Source organism: Aspergillus pseudodeflectus (assembly GCF_044049435.1).
Source record: "Aspergillus pseudodeflectus strain CBS 756.74 chromosome Unknown BJX68scaffold_4, whole genome shotgun sequence".
Taxonomy (NCBI): Eukaryota; Fungi; Ascomycota; class Eurotiomycetes; order Eurotiales; family Aspergillaceae; genus Aspergillus; species Aspergillus pseudodeflectus.
The window spans coordinates 191,611-206,121 of NW_027263780.1; the positions used below are offsets into that span (position 1 = coordinate 191,611).

A 14,511-nucleotide genomic window follows, 5' to 3' on the forward strand; every position below is an offset into this window, starting at 1 on the left:
TCCGTAAAACAAGTATCAAAGGGAGAAGAATGATGTTTGGTCCCCTCCGCAACTTTTTATAAAAAGCAACCGAAATCGGTGATCAAGATGGGCAGAAAGTGCATCTCTGGTGGGCCAATGACATGCAAGGTTTTCCACACACTCGACAAAAATTGGGTATTTTTGGAGCCGTATGATACAGTATGGCCGATCACCGCCCTTTGACATTCTTCAAGTCATGCCATGGGCCAATGCTTGAACAAATTGATGTTCTGGAGTGCCAAACGGCCTAAAGATGATACTACTGGTAGGAGAGTCGGTGCCCAGGTCTGAGGTGGTGTGTCAGATCCTGAAGTCTAGACTATTAGTGGCCCTAGACTGCCATATCTCATTCATGTCTCAAAAGCCAACATACTTTATGTCCATACTATAGTAGTACCTAGTTGTAATAACTACTAACTAGTACTAGTTAGTTAGTAGGTACTCTGTCTCTGAGTCATATTCGTACTACTAACTTGATAACTGGTCCTTTTTAGTATGCTCGATGTTTCAGCATTCAAAATATGGATGAACCTCGGAGTTTCAAGCTCAAGTTGCACCCAGTATATCGTGCATACTGGAGGCTAGAGCATGACTTCTTTTCCATTCCAATCCCAACATCGACCCCGTCCCTCTTTGGGCCCCGTACCCATTGAACATAGAAGCTTCAAGAGTAATGTAGCGGACTCTTCTGGCTGCAGCATTGACCTTCCATCCCAATAATCCTTTGTAAAATCGGTATGGACTGTTCCCGGATGCATAGCAACTGCCATGGCACGCTCTCCGCTTTGAGACTGTAGGTACAGGTCGAACGTCTTTGCTAGCTGGAAAACTGATGCTTTGCTTGCACGGTATGAGTACCAACCGCCCGAGGTATTATCAGAGACAGAGCCCACTCTGGCTGCCATCATCGCATAAATAGCATGCGATTCGGGTAGACGCCACTGCGAGCTATCCTGGCCCGATACTTCCTCGCTATCATGGAATGGGGGTGAAGATGCAGTAGGCAAGAATGATGACAAATGCTTCATCAGTAGCATGGGACCGAGGGCATTGACTTGAAAGCTACGCAAAGAATATTCTGCGTCGATTTGACTTGGGGATTTCTCAACATGAAGGATCCCAGGAACAGTGGTTGCCAGCCGTAAGAGCGTTTCTGGGTACATTTCACGGATTGCGGATGTCATCTCGGATATCGTAGATTCATCTGGGGAGCCATTCAGATATGATCATAGCGTCGACAGCATTGCGAGGAAGGATGTACCAGTAACATCTACCTTGAAGACCCTGAGCCGCCGCTCAGCATTGAAGTGCTCAGCTTTAACACTTTCAAGCAACCGACAACGCACTTGGTCGCAGTTTGTTCGTGCTGTTGCGATGATAGGGAGGCTGGTATGGGCTAGAAGTTGTTGTGCAAAGGCAAAGCCTAAACCCCTAGAGGCAGGGGCCACAATGGCAAAGCCACATCGTAGTGCCTCCATTTGGACACCTCATGGGAAAGTTCAGCTGTGATATGGCATGTTTGTACAGTAGGGCACGGTGCATTCCTCAGCTTGAATATCCCATGACATCATCATCTGCGGATGGAGTATCGAGATAGTTAAGGCGGGGTTCCAGGGAACGTTCCTGATCAGGACACTCAAGCATAAGTGTTTAAAACATACATCGTACGGGCGCTAATAGTACAACATAAGAATTGAAACTCCCCTGAAATCAAGAGTTATGGGGTGGGCCTTTGTCCATTTAGTAATATTGGTGATCAGATTTTGTCAAGGTTGAAGCCCATCCATCAATCAGGGCCTTGGCAGGGTCGGGCTGTCACATTCAAGTGTGGCACATTGTCAGGCTGTGGTACCAAACGATACGATACAGAAAGTGCCACTCCACCATTGCAGGTCCCCATAATGAGCTAACCCATTTTGTAGTAGCTTCCTCTTTGATGTGCCTGGCAGCTCATGCTAACACCAACAGTGGCCTGCTTTCAAGTTCGACGGCCAGCCAAACTTTCTGCTCGGAGCTGTTGTTTATCTATCTGTATGGTTTTGACCATCAATCCCCGCGTTGCCTGTCAACCACGGGTCCACCGAAGCTTACTTCCGACTGCTTTGTTCAACGACAAATAGACAATATTTCCTGCTTAGCCCACCCAGTGCGACATCCAGAACCTCATGGCTTGCCATTCCTCGAAGCGCCCACGGGAACTTGAAGAGATTACGGCCTACAATGAAGATACATCCAGAGATACCAAGGTTAGATCTCAGTGGACCTGTTATTTTGAATCAACTTTGAGGCTGACAGGCGAGGTTCTAGAAACACCGTCCTCTCCCTCTTCGCAGTTCCCCAAGGTCCAGCCAGCGACTGAAGATTGCCGAGACTGTCAAGCCAATCTTCTTTTCGGCGTTAACCCCAGTTGATTCCTCGGAAGATGAAGATGTGTTCAGCAAGAGATTTCGGACCGAGTTGGATAAGGCAAACGCTCAGCAGCCCCAGAACTTTTATGCTCCTAAGCAGGAACTCGATGCCTCGATGGATATAGATACTTGCGAAGACATTGAGGATATGGACCAAGACAAGTTCAGTCCATCACCGATTGCTGGATTCGACAACGGTATTTCTCAGTCATTACATAACCCATATGATGTTACCTGCCAGCCCCCAAGTGCTGGAAATATCCCCCCGTTGCCCGGTGCGAGGGATAGTCTCTCGAGGACAAAGTGTCTCTTCCAGAGTGATGATAGTCTCTGCCCATCTGAGCTACTCCGGGGTACTACCTGGCGCAGTCCACGTTTGCCGAGTCCAGTGAGCGACAACGGTGATATACGCGGCAAAGACGCCACTGGTGATACGGAAATGGCTGATGATACGCCGTCTCAGCACTCTCCTCCGGTGATGAATTCAGCAGCCGCGGAAGCCGAGGCTGCTGATATGCGGAAACGACTATCATCCTTGGACCTACCAGATCAGGGCAACGTGGAGCCTACTTCCAGTGTCAAATCAACCAAAAAGCTGGCATTTTCAATGGGATATCGCGCTGATTGTGACAAGTGTCGGCGCAGAGTCCCTGGACATTACAGCCATATCATTAGAGGCTGATGCCTATTTTTCCTCCTTAGCGCTTCGTTTCCGGATTCAGCAAGAGGGTTCATGTGCGCTTTAGGATACATATCCTTACATACACGTTGTTATGATGGCATGGCGTTAACTCGGCGGCGGTTTTTTCTTACCTTTCTTATTTTTTCTTCTTTATGGTCAGAGGAGTCTCGGAGTTTGTACTGCCACGGATAGAAATACCCAAAATCAGAATCAGGGGGTCAACAATGCGATAGAGCATATTGCTACCGAGATAGATACAAAACTACTCTATAAACTTACAAAGTAGATACAGCACAGTGACTTTGAAGGCCCGACGCCTTCCGACTACCGGTTCCGAACCAGCTGACATAAGAGGCCGCTTCCGATGCCTCTTGGACCCTTCGACATTTCAGGCTGTTTGCCTTCCGCACAGGCGCTCTGTGAAAAGCGGTCTTGTCAGATTCCAAGTTATAAGCCTGCAACGTTCGTAGGGGCTGTCTATAGGAGACAGGGGCATCAGGTATATTTCTAAACATGTCCCAGGGACAGCCGCCTCGGATCGCCTCCTAAGACGGTTTGCCGGTCGTCTTCCCCACATCATCCCCATTTCTTTTGGCGGGATAGCCCTTAGCCGATTTCCATTGCCGGCAATTCGATGGCAACTTGAGAATGGTGCTGGGGTGTATAAGATGGATTCCGAACCCCGGAAATCCAGCCGGCCGGCTCGATCTCAAATACAAGTACCCGGCAGCGTCCTGTCCCTTCGGTGAAGTGGTTTCGAGCAAATTTCGTTCTCCTGAGCGTCTCAAGTTTTTCTCTCGGATATACCCCTGTGAGTCCAGGTCTTTCAAAATCATTACTCTGTTCGCGACCACTAATGCTCCGTTCCGCTTAGAAAATAATCTTCTCATAGCTGCTATGGCTTCTCCTGTGCCGCGAGGCCTTCGTCAGGTCCTCCAAAAGTCCCCCTCGGACATCGTTATTCTCTCGTCTCTCCGCACGCCCGTCACGCGCGCAAAGAAGGGCGGTTTCAAGGACGCCTATCCCGAGGAGCTCCTCGCTCATGTGCTGAAGGCCACGTTGGAAGCGAACCCCAACCTCGATCCCGCTTTGATCGAAGATGTCTGTATTGGATCTGTGCTCCAGGAACTCGGTGGTGCCAAAGCAGGCCGCATGGCCCAGATTCACGCGGGATTCCCTCATGCAGTTCCTTTCCACACAATCAACAGACAGTGTTCATCGGGTTTAGCTGCCATTTCGACTATCGGCAATAGCATTCGTGCGGGTGCCCTTAATGTCGGTGTTGGTGGAGGAATGGAATCCATGACCCGGAATTACGGCTCTCGCGCCATTCCTACGGTTCTATGGCCCGAGCTCAAGGAATCCCCCTCAAAGGACTCCAGAGATTGTATCATGCCTATGGGAATCACCTCTGAGAACGTTGCATCTCGGTATGGTATCAGCAGGGAGGACCAGGATGCCTTTGCTGCCAACTCTCACAAGAAGGCGTCCGCCGCGCAAAATTCTGGGTTGTTCGACTCGGAAATTGTCCCCGTGAAGACTCTCTCTTTCGACGCCGAAAACCCCGAAGCGCCTCCTAAGGAGATAACTGTGACCAAGGATGATGGTGTTCGCCCAAACATCTCTGTCGAGAAAATGGCGTCCTTGAAGCCCGCCTTTTCAGCCACTGGTTCCAGCACTGCCGGAAACAGCTCTCAAGTCAGCGATGGGGCTGCCGCCACTCTGTTGATGCGTCGCTCCACCGCGACGGAGCTAGGCCTGACTTCATCAATCAAGGGCCGCTGGGTCGGCACCGCTGTTGCCGGATGTGCCCCGGATGAGATGGGTGTCGGCCCCGCAGTTGCCATTCCCAAACTTCTCCAGCTCCTTGACGTGAATGTCTCGGATGTTGGCATCTGGGAGCTTAACGAGGCTTTCGCTTCTCAGGCTCTCTACTGTGCCCGCAAGCTGGGGATTGACGAGGCCAAGATCAACCCTAAGGGCGGTGCCATCGCCATCGGCCACCCTCTTGGTGCTACTGGAGCTAGACAGCTTGCAACCCTGCTTCCCGAGCTTGAGCGCACTGGCCAAGAAGTTGGAGTTGTTAGCATGTGCATTGGAACCGGCATGGGAATGGCTGGCATGTTCGTCCGGGAGTAAATGCGCCTAGTATTCGGTTGTTATCCTTTTTTTAGCGTTTAATACTTGTATATATGCAAACATTCATGAAAATACCTATAATATCTTACTCTGAATGTAACCGTCCCTTCAATTACCTAAATAAAATTGATTATTGCAGCATTAAGGCAAATGGTTTGATATTGCCAAGCCTGAGCGAGCATGTCACGTGCTCAGTTTTCGGCATCCCCAAACTTTTCGTGTCGGAAGATCCAAGACAAGGTGTGTAACGGCCCAACCATGCGTTCCTCACTGCGATTGTTGAACCTGGAGGTTCCTGCCTCTCAGAGGTCAAGAACTCTCTATGTATGTTCAGTTTGCAGACACGAAGCGCGCCCACGCCCGTTCGTTGCCCGTCAATTTTTGCGCCATGCCTCCGACTCGACCCCAATCACAGAACGTGTGCGCCGAAAGCTCTGGGGTACCGACAATCCGCCAGGCTTGAAGGATCCATATGGAGGGGAGGGTGTCTTTGAGAGGAAGTTCAAGAGAGGCCAATCCGCGCCACAGGAGAATGAACCAGAATCTGCGACAGAGGTTGCGGAGGATGCTGTATCTGAGGATCCCTCTTATGAACCCGCGACAACATGGGAGGGTCTTCAGCGTGTTGGACATTTGGGGACATGGAGTGACTTGCCTCCCACGAAGGCTGATGCATACACTTCGTACGTTCCCTTGATTTAGTCCTTTCCTTGTCTTCAACATACTTCTTTGGCTTTACGCTCAATTGAACAGGGACGCTTGCTAACACCCTATACAGCTTCTCTCTCAACCGTCGACTCACAAAACCGGTTCACTTCTCCCTAGCTGCCCACCAAACCGCAGTTGAACTCTCCTTGCTGCATACGCTGAAGAAGCCACTCACGAACATCTGCGACGTGATTGAACACGAACAGCCTGTCTTCAAATTGATCAGGAACTGCAAGATCCAGCCAAGGTCCAGCGACCAGTGGGACTCAGCTGTTGTATACCCGGACAAGGAAACCGAGGAGGCCCTTGTCTATATCTTCGAGCAGATTGGCGGAGCTCAGGAAGCTGCTGCGGAAGTCGCTAGGGAAGTCGCCCCTGAAACGGCAGAGGATGCTGAATTAGCCGAAATCGAGGCCGCCGAAGCCGAGGACGCCGAGTATGAGGAAGAAGTCCCCTCGACTCCATCGCCGCCTTTCTTTGGATATCGAGATGTCAAGGATAAGGGCTATCTGGGTCTGTCTCTGAATGACCCAATCACGAAGTTTGCTGTAATTCTTTCCACCCTTCCTCGTTTTGTTGACTGTTACTAACTACGCTGCAGTTCCTGAAAAGATTCTCGCAACTGACTGGTCACTTTTTCCCCGATCCGGTCATCCATCAAATCTCCTCAGTTCAGCACGTCATGAAGCATGTACTCGCTGAACAGAACCCCAAACCCAAGAAACTGGCAGACCTCCTCGTAGCCGACGCGAGTCTCCAGAGTTTACCGAACGTCAAGATCTTCCCGAAGAAACAGAAGCCTTCGCACAAGGACGAAGAACTTGGTCGGAAAAAGCTTATCGACGCTGAGCTCCGTGAGAGGGGCCTTATTTGAGTGTTTGCACTCTGAGGTCCTAAATCACAAGCGATGTACTGCTGTCCTGGCTTAGCAGGATTTACTTTCCGTGTACTATAGAAGCAACCTTTCCAGTTAATTCTTTCAATGATATATATTTGTACATTTCATGAGAAAAACAAAGCATGACCCGTCCGAATGCTAGATATAATACTCCCAGGATGCCGCACCAAACGCCGGCGACAATTGTGATCATTTTCGAGATGTAGCAGGCATAGTAAAGCCCCTAGTCATAAAATCGGTATTTTTGAACTTTCCGTCTTTGGGTTCTTTCGTGAAAAGGCTGCTTATATTGTCATTCGCACCGACCAGTTTGCGCCGCTTCTTCTTTTCGTTTTCTTCTTCCAAGACCCGTGCAGTCAGCGAGGCTGTTGCGGCGTTTTTGATACCACTCGGTGCAGAAGACGTCGGCGTAGACGTATTGCTTCGACTAGCGGTTGCTGATGGTAAGTCTTTGGACGACGTGGGCTTTGAAGAGTCCCCGTTGGAAATTTTGGTCTCAGAAGTGGCGGCCGCCTCATTGGTGCCGTTCTTCTTGCGCTTTTTAGAGCCGGGTGCCTTCTTTAATGAGTGGGTGAGACCTTGCTCGGCGAGTCGTGTAGATCTAGCTATGAGCTTCTGCTTATCGTCGTCTTTTGTAGGGAGTATCGGAATGACGTTGTCTTCCGTATAGGGTTCGTTACACTGCGCCTGTTAACAATGCAATGAGAAAGAACTGGGTTTCGAGGCGACTGACCTGTAAACATTTATCCTCCTTCAACTGCCGAATAGCCTCCTCTGAAAAGACATGCCCACAAGGAACAAGATACACCGACTTGACACTGGGGCCCAACTGCTTCGCAGTAACCGGACAAATCCATCCTTCGCGCTTCTCGGATTTAGCACTCGGGTGCCCCTCGCGCTCGGTATCAATCTCAAACTTTAATTCCACAACATCCCGTAGTCCCTTGACTCGACCGGCCAGGATCTCCTCGCAATCGGCCTTGGAGCTAATCCCATCAACTTGGTCGCCAGGAAGAAGAAACTGTAGAATCGCATCCTTGTTGTAGAGGTTCCCCGCACAGTCAGAGACGACGGGTCGTAAGAGCGCCTTGTGCGATAACGGGCAGGTTGTCCAGAAATGTTCTAATAGTTCGCGCTGGGTTTCTTTCAGTTGCGCTGTGCTCGGAGCGCGGGCGGCTTCGCGAACGAGCTCGCGGCGAGTGGGAATACTGTAGGCTGTAATTAATACAAACACATCATCTTCGAGAGTATAGAGCACTTACCTGCCACCATCATTACCCATTTTGCAGTGTCACTTTGCAGTTAAGGGAAAGTATAATCTTCACACCGATTTGCGTCGCCACAAGAACGGACCAATGACTAAGCGACATGGTTCCCCGGATTAGCTCCAAAGGTTATCAACAGCTGGCCAAAAGCTCTTATATCTCCGCATTGTCTTCTTGTTGTTGCAGGGGTATTCCATCCCCCTCGCAAATTCTCACTACTCGGCATTGGACTGCAAGCTCAATGTGGTAGCCATGATTTTCTCTCAAAAGTCGCTCCTCCTTGTGGGAGTAGCTGCGTGCTCAGCGCTTGTGGCTGCCGGTGATGATTCCGCTCGGCCCCGCGGAGTCGGACCTGAATGTGAGTACTGCTTTGGATCTGAGTAGTGTGTTTGGTCAAAGCGGCATTCGGACGCAAATTATACACACATTTCGATTGTGGGTCATGGGCACAACTACTAACCTCATCTTCCATCTGACAGTTGCCAAGTTCTACAAAGACACAACGACATTCTCATGCATTACTCATCCAGCGATTCAGATCCCCTTCTCCGCTGTGAACGATGACTTCTGCGACTGTCCGGATGGCAGTGATGAACCCGGGACCGCGGCTTGCGCTCACCTGTCCGGTAACTCTCCGCTAAACGTCGCTCATCGCCCTGGACATAGCAACGATAACCTCAAAGCGGCGCTTCCCGGGTTCTACTGTAGGAACAAGGGCCATAAGCCGTCGTATCTGCCCTTTCAACGGGTCAATGACGGTATCTGCGACTACGAGCTTTGCTGCGATGGAAGTGATGAATGGGCTCGTGTTGCGGGCAAAAAGTGCGATGACAAGTGTAAAGAGATTGGCAAAGAATGGCGCAAAAAGGAGGAGAAGAGGCAAAAGTCTATGACGGCGGCATTGAAGAAGAAGCGTGACCTTCTTGTGGAAGCGGGGAGACAGCAAAAGGAGGTGGAGGATCGTATCCAGAGCCTCACCACGGAGATTGAGGGCAAGGAGGTGCAGCTGAAAGGCCTAGAGGCTGATCTGGAGGATATTCAGAAGAAAGAACAGAATAAGGTTGTGAAGGGCAAGAAAGCTGGCAAGGTGAACGTGCTGGCTCAGCTGGCCAAAGGCCGAGTGGAAGAGCTTCGAAACGCCTTGGTGGAGGTACGCAAGGAGCGTGATGAGATTCGATCTCGGGTGCAAGAACTTGAAGACGTTCTATCCAAATTCAAGGTTGAGTACAATCCGAACTTCAACGACGAGGGGGTCAAGCGCGCCGTGCGCAGCTGGGAAGACTATGCTGCTCGGGGCACGGTAGATACGATACTAAACAGCGCCCGCGATCGTGACTGGGATGCCATTGCCCAACCTGATGATGAACAATCAGGGATCAATTGGGAGCAGTGGGAAACCGTGGGCGATGAGGAACCCGATCCTGGTAGTTACCCAAAGATCCAACTATCCGAACACAGACTAACAAAGTATAGTTTACAAGCTTGCAGCGTACCTACCCCCGTCGCTTGTTAGCTTCATCGAAGCTAGGGTTAGCGATGTCATAAGCTTCCTAGAGACCAGCGGCTTCCTGCCTCACAGGGACAAGCCCTCAACATCCGAATCCAAAGCTGTAACACAGGCGCGGGAAGCCGTGAAAGCTGCGGAAAAAGCTATCGGAGATCTCAAGTCTCAACTCAAGAGCCAGCAGACGGATTTGGAGACCGACTATGGCACAGCTTCTATCTTCCGTGCCCTGAAAGGTGTCTGCATCTCAAAGGACGCTGGAGAGTACACCTACGAACACTGCTTCCTTGACCAGACAAAGCAGATCCCAAAGAAAGGTGGATCCTCCGCACGAATGGGCAAGTTCGAGCGCATCGGCTCGGTCACTGTCGACGAGCTGAGCGAAACTGGAGAAATCGTCCCGGTCCAGAAGACGTCCCTGGAGTACACCAAAGGTCAAGGCTGCTGGAATGGACCGGCACGCTCGACAACCGTCGTACTTGAATGCGGCGAGGAGAATGAGATCTTGAAAATTGCCGAGGATGAAAAGTGCGTGTACTCCATGAAGGTCACCACGCCAGCCGTTTGTGCTGGCGGGGAGGAACCGGGAAACGTGGCTCCGAGGGCCAAGGATGAGCTGTGATGGAGATGAATCTACGTATACAAATACTCAGCATATAGTACACTCTGCCTGCTAGATTCAATTGCATAGGGCGCTTGAATTCACGATTCAACTGAATTCACGAAATGGTTTATCGCATGGTCTATTCACTACTATATGTCAACCCGGATTACACTACAGAGAAAAGAACCTGACCACGACCAGGGATATAGCCAGGAAAGTCAGCACTTGGATATCGTATGGAGTTCGATTCACTATTATAGCGTCCACGAAGAGTACATGCCAGTACGTTATCAAATCAACCGAAACGAACAACACCCTCAACTACCCCTTGAGCCTCCGAAAGCAACCAGGGATTCCTTCCTCATCATCACCAGCGGATGTTAAGTATTGAACCCGAGGTGTTTATCGACGGGAGAGGAGCTCGCTCGAAGTGTTCAGGAACAACTTTAGTGCTGTTTGTCTGGTTAGCTTCATGGTCTCTTGGATCCTTCCAAGTACAAGGAACGGTGGCGTACAGAGCAGCTGTTGCAAGCGCAGGAGTTGCACTCGCCGGAGCAGCAGTTGCAGGTGCAGGGAGACATGGTGATGTTGGTTTGGGTTGGTATAGAAACCGAAGTAGATAGGTCTATGTTTGGACGGGTGGCTTGGGAAATCGCGGGTAGAGGATGAAAGAGAGGAGGAGAACTGGAGGGATGAAGGGGGGAGAGGTCTTTATATACCTTTCTTCTAGTTATTGCTTCCTTAACCTGCCCCCACTCTATCTGCCTTGCTCTGCTTCACGACTGCTTCAGAGTTCACCACGCTGACATATGCAGCTGCACATGCACAGTTACGCATGTCAGCGCCCACGGGCCATCGCCTAGGAGATCCATCCTTGGTCGTCAAGCAAAAAACGTCGCAGTAAGTGGAGCACATCCAGCATGGCGGCGGCCAAGGGGCCTGCAGCAGGTGTGGATGGCACTCATACCACCAGCAATCCAATCGAGCCACGCAGAGGCATCGGTCTCCATCGCCAGTTGGTCGTCCTCCGATTTGTTTTCTTCTACTCGAGGAGGCCCCTGCTACGGTGGATAAAGTCATGCTGAAACTCAAACACTACGAGCCTATTTTTGCTTTTTTTTCCGTTGTCGGAGGATAGACGGAGGAGGGGAAGATAGCTCGCTATTTGCTTGCTGCATGCTGTTTAGACGACGTATGGTGTGGGGGCTCAAATGTGCCCGACGCAGTGTACTCCGTCTGTACGTAGCAGAGCGGACGTGTATCCGTACCACGATGCGAGAATCAAGGCAGTTCTGATTGTAAGTTTACATTTACATCTCATGATAGGTTGGATTCCTTCCCTTCCTCTCTTCCGGGCTTCTTGGAGGGGAAATGCCGATAACTACTCAAGACGGTTCAAGTCATGCCACGTTCGAGAAGAGGAGAAGATTTACCTGCGAGAACGTGCTGGAGGCGGTTCTCCAGGGCCACAGAAGAGCTCAGAAAGTGAGGCTAGCAATAAGAGCGCATTCTGCAGTTCCAGTGAGCTCACCAGTTACGATATCTTATTAGTAGTTACATTGTAGGAGACTGCCCACTGGACAGTCTATGTTGTTGCTGGTGCCTTAATAGCGTCTTTTATGCGCTAGACCTGCACCATCTTATCTTTTACATCGTCACTCACGAGTGGCTATTGGTGAGATCCGTGTCTTGGTGACCAGGGGGGTCACCTGGAGCTTAAGCTCGGACACGACTCGCTTCATTTAGCACCCCTCTTTTATCTTTGACTGGGGCGAAAACATGCAAATACAATCAGCAGAGATGGGTGTTCCTGGTGGAACGAAGATGGGAGCGAGAATGGCAGCGATGGCAGGGTTCAGACGGTGCCTGTCCCCTTTCCTCTGGTAGGCGTTCCTTGCCATGGTGGGGTTGGAGTATGGATCCTCCGTCATGGATGCCAGTATTTCCTGCATTAGCGATAATGGCGCAGTGGCCCTCGCGTTTTCAACCCGCAACAGCCACACGGAGTGAAGATCGGAGGCAAGTCGTGTTCAGGCCAATTTGTGGAACTTCTAAGGGCATCTTGTGGTAGATCCTTCTGTGACAATGGGATTTCATTGTGACTAGTCAGGTTGATACTTTGTGGAGGGAAGCTGGATTCAAAATCCATGCTCGGCTGGCAGTAATCTATTTGGATTTTTGTTCTACCAAAATCATTTCGTCAAGTCATCCCGTATCCTCATACAGCATCGCGGGTTATCCACTCTCCTTCCGGTAACCAAGGGCTCGTCATTGGCAATCTACCCTAGTTCTTCTGTTTATCCAACTCCGTTAGCCAGGAACGGGGTAACAGTCATGAGATGGCATACAGGGCAGTTGCAGGCACCAGCAGGGCACTGGCAAGAATCACCGCAGGAGCATCCGTGGGCTACAGATTGCGGTGTTAGCACTGGTCCATTTGTTGTAAAAGTAAGGATGGGATGATGCTACCCCGCCATCCGACCCCGCAACAGGAACTGAGGAGACGCAAAGGCAGTAATCAACGTACCCATTTTGAAGCGTTGTAGTATTTCAAGAGAAGACTCCTGTCAAGCTTGAAAGAATACTAGGAGGTGTTTGTTGTGAGACTTGTTCTTGAATCGGGTGTTGAAGGAGAAAAGAGGGAGGAGAAGAGTAGGGTAATGAGGCGGGGTCATGTATCGGGTATTTATAGGCCGCCTGCTGGGGCCATTGCGACATCCCGATACGGCTGTAAAAGTGAGCAGATTTCTGCAAGAAGGCGGATCTCTGTATTTTTCTTTCATGATTATGAGAGTTCGGGTTTAACGGAACCGAGGGGTGTCCAAAGTCTCGCGGAGAAACCAGTTGGGTATACCCATGCCCGGCTAACACAGGCTGCTGCATCACTAACCAGGCGTGAGAAGCGAGATAGACTCGAGGTCTCGTATAAGACCCCAAAAGACCCGAGCTACCACCCACGCTTCGTAATTTCAAACCTTCGCTGGCAGATAGACGAAATGCTATACTCTATCTCCTGTCTATGCACCCAAGTGGTACAACAGGTGCATTTGGATCCATCCAGTAACCGCGAGCTAAACATCTGCCACTGTGCAGCATGTCAGGCTGTTTCTGGTCAGATTTGTACTCCTTACTACCTTCTTCAAGAAAATCCACAGTCTGAGAACCTCGCCAAGTATCAGCAGTCAGACTCTGTTAGCCGCTACTTCTGTGGGACTTGCGGTTCTCATGTCTTTTCCCATTCCAAGCATAGCGGCAACTGGGTTGTTGCAGCAGGGCTGCTCGACAGTCCACCGCAGACCCAGAGTATTCGGCACTGGGGGGTTGACGGTACACAGGACGGGGGCTTATCGATTTTTCTTCCTGGAAGCTCAGGTGACAAGACTGTGTCATGCTGGCTGAATCCTCAGACAAGCATTCAGGACACCATTTTCGGCCAGCTCAAAGCGGCAAGTCGGAATTCGTCCCAACTGCTCGCTCGATGCCACTGTGGCGGTATAGAACTCTATATCACCCGCCCGGACTCAACATCAGAGGATCCGTGGTCCCATTGGCCCGACATAATCATCCCCTATAATTCAGGAGTCTCTGCGGAGAATGAAGAGGATGTGAAATGGTGGCTGTGTGCTGGGAAAACCAAATATATGGCAGGTACTTGCGCCTGCCGGACCTGCCGTCTCGCCAGTGGCTTTCCCATTCAAACGTGGGCGTTCATCCCCAAGTCCAACATCCTCACCGCACAAAAAAAGCCGCTGGCTTATGATGTGGGCACGTTGAAGCGATATGAGAGTTCTCCCGAGGTGTATCGAGAGTTCTGTAGTCGCTGTGGGGCATCGGTTTTCTGGCACTGTGACAAGAGACCGCAGCTTATCGACGTGAGTGTCGGTTTGCTTCGTGCAGACAGTGGCTCAAGGGCCGACGAATGGCTCGAGTGGGCTACAGGAAGAACCAGTTTTGCTGAGATGGCAGTTGATGTGTCGTTGATCCAGCAGTTGGAGGCTGGCTTGAAGACCTGGAGACAGCAGACATAATTTGTATGAGGACCGTCCAGTAGTACGTCCCTAGAGCGTTTGTTCGGTCAAAATGAAATGCAAGTCCCAAGAATGAATAAGATAGTACTATCGGAAAACTAACTAACTTAACTGACATTGATTGTTGAGATAAGAGTCTCTGACACGCGGTTGGTAAATTGTGAACACACCGCCTTATTCTGCCACCAAAAAAAAAGACAGGAAGCAGAAACTGCTATGGGATCATTTAGCGCACTCACAGTCCCAACAAGGTG

The 14,511-nt window shown here is 50.5% G+C and overlaps 6 protein-coding genes across 6 annotated transcripts; 5 read left to right on the forward strand and 1 right to left on the reverse strand.

Moving 5' to 3' along the window:
• Positions 1-244: 244 nt before the first annotated feature.
• Positions 245-1,766, reverse strand: BJX68DRAFT_140629 (uncharacterized protein). Its single transcript, XM_071036464.1, has 2 exons — positions 1,283-1,766; positions 245-1,225 (listed from the first exon to the last, which is right to left on the reverse strand). The coding sequence occupies exons 1-2, from the start codon at positions 1,497-1,499 to the stop codon at positions 603-605; spliced, it is 840 nt and encodes a 279-aa protein (XP_070903670.1). The 5' UTR covers positions 1,500-1,766; the 3' UTR covers positions 245-602.
• A 224-nt stretch (positions 1,767-1,990) lies between these two features.
• On the forward strand, positions 1,991-3,386 carry BJX68DRAFT_227073 (uncharacterized protein). Its single transcript, XM_071038603.1, has 2 exons — positions 1,991-2,267; positions 2,329-3,386. Exons 1-2 carry the CDS (start codon positions 2,187-2,189, stop codon positions 3,109-3,111), a joined length of 864 nt encoding a protein of 287 aa, XP_070903671.1. The 5' UTR covers positions 1,991-2,186; the 3' UTR covers positions 3,112-3,386.
• Positions 3,387-3,407: 21 nt separating this feature from the next.
• Positions 3,408-5,345, forward strand: BJX68DRAFT_227075 (thiolase family protein). The gene is made up of 2 exons (XM_071038604.1): positions 3,408-3,922; positions 3,986-5,345. The coding sequence occupies exon 2, from the start codon at positions 4,009-4,011 to the stop codon at positions 5,248-5,250; it is 1,242 nt and encodes a 413-aa protein (XP_070903672.1). The 5' UTR covers positions 3,408-3,922; positions 3,986-4,008; the 3' UTR covers positions 5,251-5,345.
• A 163-nt stretch (positions 5,346-5,508) lies between these two features.
• BJX68DRAFT_252600 (glucosidase II beta subunit-like-domain-containing protein) lies at positions 5,509-10,247 on the forward strand (the record flags this gene model as incomplete). Its single annotated transcript, XM_071042590.1, has 7 exons — positions 5,509-5,933; positions 6,029-6,506; positions 6,560-6,812; positions 7,072-7,490; positions 8,392-8,479; positions 8,601-9,545; positions 9,595-10,247. 7 exons carry the CDS (start codon positions 5,509-5,511, stop codon positions 10,245-10,247), a joined length of 3,261 nt encoding a protein of 1,086 aa, XP_070903673.1.
• Positions 10,248-10,454: 207 nt separating this feature from the next.
• Positions 10,455-10,926, forward strand: BJX68DRAFT_227082 (uncharacterized protein). The gene has a single exon (XM_071038605.1). It carries the CDS (start codon positions 10,607-10,609, stop codon positions 10,850-10,852), a length of 246 nt encoding a protein of 81 aa, XP_070903674.1. The 5' UTR covers positions 10,455-10,606; the 3' UTR covers positions 10,853-10,926.
• Positions 10,927-12,302: 1,376 nt separating this feature from the next.
• Positions 12,303-14,370, forward strand: BJX68DRAFT_227086 (GFA family protein). The gene is made up of 3 exons (XM_071038606.1): positions 12,303-12,522; positions 12,578-12,636; positions 12,757-14,370. The coding sequence occupies exon 3, from the start codon at positions 12,890-12,892 to the stop codon at positions 14,255-14,257; it is 1,368 nt and encodes a 455-aa protein (XP_070903675.1). The 5' UTR covers positions 12,303-12,522; positions 12,578-12,636; positions 12,757-12,889; the 3' UTR covers positions 14,258-14,370.
• Positions 14,371-14,511: the final 141 nt, after the last annotated feature.